Genomic DNA, 6,486 nt, shown 5'->3' with positions numbered 1-6,486 from the left:
CATCCTGAGCGTCCATTGGAGTTCTGATATGACAGCAGGGCATGTGCCACCATCCTTCAGTGGTCGTTGTCAGAAGTACGGATGGTGTCCATAATACTAGTAAAAGTTGTATTTTTTTATTTTTTATTTTATTTTTTTATTATTGAGTTGAGAGAAGAGAGTAAGATTGTGTCATACTACTGCAAATAAAGGGCCAAAGATTTACTGCCAAAGGCAACCGTACTTCCGACTCCAGCCACCACTCGCCTTCTATATTTACACTACACACACCACATCCCTGCACTAAAGTTTAATTCAGTTTGATTAAGATTTTTTATTTTTTATTTTTTAATTTATATACTTAAATTTTTTGAAAACATAAATCAATTTAATTCAAATCAAATAAGTATGTGGAATTAAAATCAAATTGAATACAACAATATAAACAATACATCTCAAAATCGATTAAAATAATATAATAATATAGAAAACTTTTTGATATAATATTTAAAAAATTTTAAATTATTTAAAAAATTTAATATAAATTTTTATTTTTTATTATATTTAAGTAAATTTATGTATTTTTATTTTCAATCAAAAACTTCTTGATAAATATTTATTAGTAAAATATCACTTATTATTTTATTTTAAGACAATATCATAAAAACTAAAATCATATTATCATAACAAATCATCATATCACATTATTATCTATTATTTTATATCAATATGTCATGTTAATATCATATAATATAAAATAAAATTATAAATAATATTTTTAATTATTTAATTTAAAATAAAAATATAAAAATTTAATTAAATAATTTTAAACCTTTTTTAAAAGTATCATGCGAAAAGCTTTCTTATTTCCCTCCACAATGATAGAGGAAACCCTCCCAAATGAAGAGGGTCCGAAAACCAAGGACGATACTATTTGATAACCAATCAAATGACAAAATATATATATTCATCCACAACCAAAATGACACAATCTAAAATTAGAAACATCCATAATCATGTCTTAGTGTTTGTTTAATCCAATTTTTTTCAACTTATTCATCTTTTAAAAGCAAAAATAAAGCCAAACAAAAATTTTAAAAAAATTTTAAAAAATTAAATAATTTTAAAAAAAAAAATTAAAAAAAAACTTTAAAAAAAGCTCCAGAAGAACTTTCTCTCCTCTTTTTTTAAAAACACGCCTCTTTTTTAGGAAGAATTTTTTTTTTGTTTCCAAAAAATCCTTGTCTATAAAAAATAATTTCAACATTATCTGTTTTCATTTTTATGTGATTTATTATTAATTATAAATTTTATGTTATATAAAAATATTTTTTATACTTTTTATAAATAAAAAAATAAAATTAACTTTTTTTCATTACGAACAAAAAAATTTATAATTAAAAGAAAATTATTTATTAAATACCTTTTATAATAATTTTAATTAAAATTCGAACTTATATACATTATTTTGTCAAACAACTTATTTATAAAAAAAACACTTATAAAAATAAATTTACCAAACAAATTTAGTTTAATTTTAAAAATTATTATTTTTCATAAAAATGTCATAATAACTTTTAAATTAAAAAAAAGCTAGACCTTAGTACACAAAGGAAGCCTGTTAAAAACAACAAAGAGGGAAATGTTAGGACAACGGGGGAACAGGGAATACCAGTTCGTGGCTTTTTGCAACCTTATTAGCATTGTGACCATGTTAGGCCTTACTGGTTGCATAACCAGTTGCGTGAATGAAGTCACATATTCACATGAGTTTTACAACATTTGCACCATACACCTATATAGACTCACAAAGCTGATATCGAGGATCAGCTAGAAGGTAACTTTAATACCGAGCAAAGCCATTAATTGAGAAATGAACTCTGGGTGCCCTGGCCAAGCTGCACCAGTTACCAAATTTCCATCAGTGAAGCATCGATGTATAGGATCAGGTTCTAACCAGGTTGCTCCTGCCAAGACCACGTTAAGTTTCACAGCCGGGTATGCAGTACATTTCATCCCCTGAATCGGAAGCCAGGTTATAAATTATGACATGGACAGAACAATAAGTTGAAACTAAACAATATTGTTAACAAATATAATAAACAACATAATGTGACAGCCATTTTATCATAAAATTTGCATAGATTTTAAGCTTTGTATGTTTCTTACTTCCGCTGCTTGTTTTTTGCTTCTATACGAAAAAGCAAAAGAGTTTGTTTGAATACAAAAGCAAATTTATGTTTTTGAACAATTAAATATTGAAAATGTAATTTAAGTCAATAAAAATGCATGATATTATCTTTATGTGTAACAATGTATTAATGTATGCAGTGATGTGTAGACCCACATATGTATGTGACCTTGCTAAGAAAGATCCCTATAATATGTAGTACAGTGGGGAAAACGATAATACCATATAAATGTTATTTATCTAGCATCAATACCATGGTTCAAATGTTCCCATTAAGAATAATCATATGTGCATGACATCATTATTTTTTTCTACAACAAAGTAAGTATGGTGAAAAGAAAAATCAAATAAAACCTCAAAAGCAGAGCAATTGCTAGAACACTGTTTGAGTTATAAAAAACATGTTTGGAAGGACATCTGACAGGGCTCACATACATTACATGTTAATCAAGATTGTTCCAAGTAATTGAAATCAACAATGCATGTGTATGTATTGGAGTTTTAATAATATGAAGTTCCTTCTTAACAATCAACATCAGAAATGCTACCTTGAGAACTCCAGCAGCGGCTAAAATTTGCTGTCCATGGCAAATGGATGCAACTGGTTTCCTGGACTCCATAAATTTCTTCACTAAAGCAATCACTGTCTCATCTAATGCTAAATATGATGGTGCTCGACCCCCAGGGATGACAAGAGCATCATAACTTGAGGCATCTATGCCCTCAAAGTTAGCTGTCAGAGTGAAATCATAGCCTGGCTTCTCACTATAAGTTTGGTCACCTTCAAAATCATGGACGGCAGTTGGGCAGGTATCACCAGCCTTCTTCTTTGGACAAACTGCATCTACATGGCACCCCAGAGCTTGAAGTGACTGGAAAGGAACAGTTACTTCATAATCTTCCATATAATCCTACAGATTAAGCAAGAGAAGCAAAGGTGTTAAGATATTGTGAGCAGGCATGTCTCTTCATCAAGTTTAATTTGACATAGGTTCTTACTTTTCAGCAGAAAATTTGTATATAACTTGGAAATCTCTTCTTAAATCCATAAAAATTCAGTCATAGGATAAATATTGCAGAAAAACAGAAAGGAGAAATTGACAAAATATAAAAATATGATTCAATAACTCAGTAGCAAACATGAAAAAAAATGGAACCCACCTTTATGTACAGCAGAAGAAGGAAAGCAAGCAGAACAGGAAGCAACAAGCGAGTTAGAGATAAATGATAAAGAACAGTGAATTTCTGATTTCATATTCCAATGATAGAGAACAATAAAAGCTGGATATTACACCTTTATAATATACATTAAATTTCTGATTTCATATTCCAAGATAGAGAACAATGAACTGGACATTACACCTTTACAACATACAGTAAATTTCTGATTTCATTTCCAATGATAGAGAACAATGAAAGCTGGATATTACACCTTTATAATATACTAATGCCATCAAGTCTCATTTTGCATTTATTTAAACTTCAAAACAATTATGAACAAACTCACACACCTAATGCATGCTTCCATGTGTTGCAGAAATCAATCTACAGGTAAGCACTTCCAGACCACATACATAAAGGGTATCAACAGCTAAAATAGATCAACCTAGTATGTATTTCAAACAGCCAAAGGAGAACGTTAACCAAAATGAGTTTTTAGTGCAAAGGCTACTAAAACTAAGCCCATCTCTAACTACTATCATATTTTTTTAATCACCGTGTTTGACTATTATCCATTCACTCAAAGCCATTTGATAAACAAAAAGTGTTCTACTAATGAGCCAAATTTAACTTGAATTCATTGAATGAGAACTTTTACCCCACAAAGAAATAGGATCCTTTTTTTTGGTGTGGTTATGATGCCTCCTAGTGCTTTCACAAAGAGCCTGATGAACTCAGGATGTCCCTTATATGTACACCCAGTAATGATATTGCCATCAACGACACAAGCCGCCAAGGTTTCAGGTTCTACCCACAGTGCACCAGCAGCAATGAGAGCAGGTCTCACAGCACGGTAACCAGTGCATTTGCGACCATTAACTGATCCAGCAGCAGCCAGTATCAATGGACCATGACAAATCGAGGCAACTGGCTTTCCAGAATTGACAAAGTTGCGCACTAGGTCCACTACAGATTCATTCACAGCAAGATATTCAGGAGCTCGCCCTCCCGGTAAAATCAAACCATGATATTGGGTGTGGTCAATTTCATCAAATGATGCATTCAGTGTAAAATTGTGACCACGGGACTGGCTGTAGGTCTGTTACCGGTAAAAATCATAATACAGACTAGTCAGAAACAAGAAATGATTATAAAAAGAAAAGAAAAGAAAAAAAAGGGTCAGAAATGCAACACTACTAATATTTGAGATAACCATGATATGTGGGACACACAGTACATGAAAAATGAGAGATATATAACAAAGATTCAGAAAACCCAACTTTCCCAATGTTAGTTTGAGTTTATAAGATAAAGAAAGGTTGAATTGAATGGAAATACTATCTTATCTTATCATTCATTCATTCATTCATCAATATCAAAGGAAAGGTGACCTGATGGACCGAAGACTGATGAATAGCGGTGCGGCAAAAGTCGCCAGCCTTCTTTCCGGGGCAAACAGCATCCACAGACACGCCGTATGCTTGCAGGGCTTGGAAAGGGACCATCACCTGCGCCATATATATATACATATATATAATTCAGTAAACAAATATAAAAAAAAAAAAAGCAAAAAACAAAGGAGAAGAAACAAGAACGAACCTCGGAGTCCTCGGCATAGTCACCGCAGATCAGCAGAACCCTTCTTTCCGACATTGCATTCGCCGTTTCTCACTTATTTGACAACGCAAATGCCCAAAGATAAGCCTGCCTTGTATTTATCCTTCCTCACCTTCTATTCAGCAAAATTCCTCTACTGGTATATTGCTTTGCTTTTTTCAAACTGGCCCATCCAGTTGACCCAGGATGGGCAGTTCCGTCATTTACTATACTATTTTTTTTTATAAAAAATAAAGATTGAAATCCGACACCGCGCCGGTCATTACGTGGCAATACTTGTCAACATGTGTCCACTTTCGACAATGACAACGGAAGCCTCGTTGTCCAGGAAATCCTCCCGTTTTCCTTACTTTCCCAGCATAATTTATTTTTATTTTAGGCGACCAAGGTTTTTTTTTTTTTTATCCATACCGACCCTCTTTGATTATACAATAAAAAATAATATAATGGAGCTTTTTTCCATTAGACGTGTCAAAATTTACCTAGTAATTCGCTCTTGTTTTCTCATTTTTTTAATGTAATCAACTCTAAGTTCATTGTTATTCAAAAATGACAACAACTTTTAAATGTTTTTACAAATTAAATTTCTTTAAATTTTTGCGTATTTTTTAAATAAAAGATTTGCTTTAAAGATTTTATATATACATATATATTTAGAAAATAAAATTTTACAATCTAATTATTTGAGGGAGACAAACTCTTATCACATTGTCAAAAAAAGTACATCCTTCATATGTAGAAAAACTTTTGTTTGTCATAAAGTCAGCTAATACATTTCTTTTCCTGAAAACATGACAAATATGACAATGAAGTAGATTTTGAATTTCTTGAATTAGGTCCAAATTGAAACATGGATGAAGTAATGTCTTGCATCACAAGTTTACTTTCAACTTGAAAATCAATCTTTGGATGGCCCAAGTCCTAGGCTAGGCTTAATCCTAGATATATTCTCCAAAGTTCTACTCGATAATGTGGTGCACTTAAGACCTGATAATTCGTGTTTTTGTGTCTTAAACGTATCAGACACGAAATACGTTAAGATTAAATACGAATATTATTCATATTTTAAATATGAAACACATACACATATACGTTTAATAATCGTGTAATATGACACGACAGGACACGTTTATTAAACGTGTCAATATATGACATGACACGATTAATAACACGATTAACTAAAAATATTTATAATTAAATATAATTTTATTATTTAAATTTAAAATCAATGATTATAAAAACAATTATAACAAAACAAAATAATAAGAACATCAAATATAACAAAACAAAATTTAAAATTATGATTTGGGTATGACATAATTACACTATTATCTTTATAAAATTTAAAAATCTTATTAAAATAATTGTTTAAAATTATTTAAGTAAGGCTAAAACAGTCTTTGACTATTAATTTTTAACAAATTGATAAGCGTGTCATGTATACACGTTTAAACACGATAACACGATTAAACACGTGTATATATTTAAACACGATAATATGATTAACACGATTAATTAAACGTGTTTTAAACATGTTA

The 6,486-nt window shown here is 30.6% G+C and overlaps 1 protein-coding gene across 1 annotated transcript; it reads right to left on the bottom strand.

Annotated features, from left to right (window-relative positions):
• Positions 1-1,600: 1,600 nt before the first annotated feature.
• On the bottom strand, positions 1,601-5,090 carry DJ1D (Class I glutamine amidotransferase-like superfamily protein). Its single transcript, XM_007032075.3, has 5 exons — positions 4,931-5,090; positions 4,723-4,839; positions 3,990-4,430; positions 2,719-3,081; positions 1,601-1,998 (listed from the first exon to the last, which is right to left on the bottom strand). Exons 1-5 carry the CDS (start codon positions 4,982-4,984, stop codon positions 1,810-1,812), a joined length of 1,164 nt encoding a protein of 387 aa, XP_007032137.1. The 5' UTR covers positions 4,985-5,090; the 3' UTR covers positions 1,601-1,809.
• Positions 5,091-6,486: the final 1,396 nt, after the last annotated feature.

Source organism: Theobroma cacao, chromosome 4 (assembly GCF_053813885.1).
Source record: "Theobroma cacao isolate CCN51 chromosome 4, ASM5381388v1, whole genome shotgun sequence".
Lineage (NCBI taxonomy): Eukaryota > Viridiplantae > Streptophyta > Magnoliopsida > Malvales > Malvaceae > Theobroma > Theobroma cacao.
Note: the sequence above shows the minus strand (reverse complement) of the source record. Positions and strands in the feature narration are given on the sequence as shown.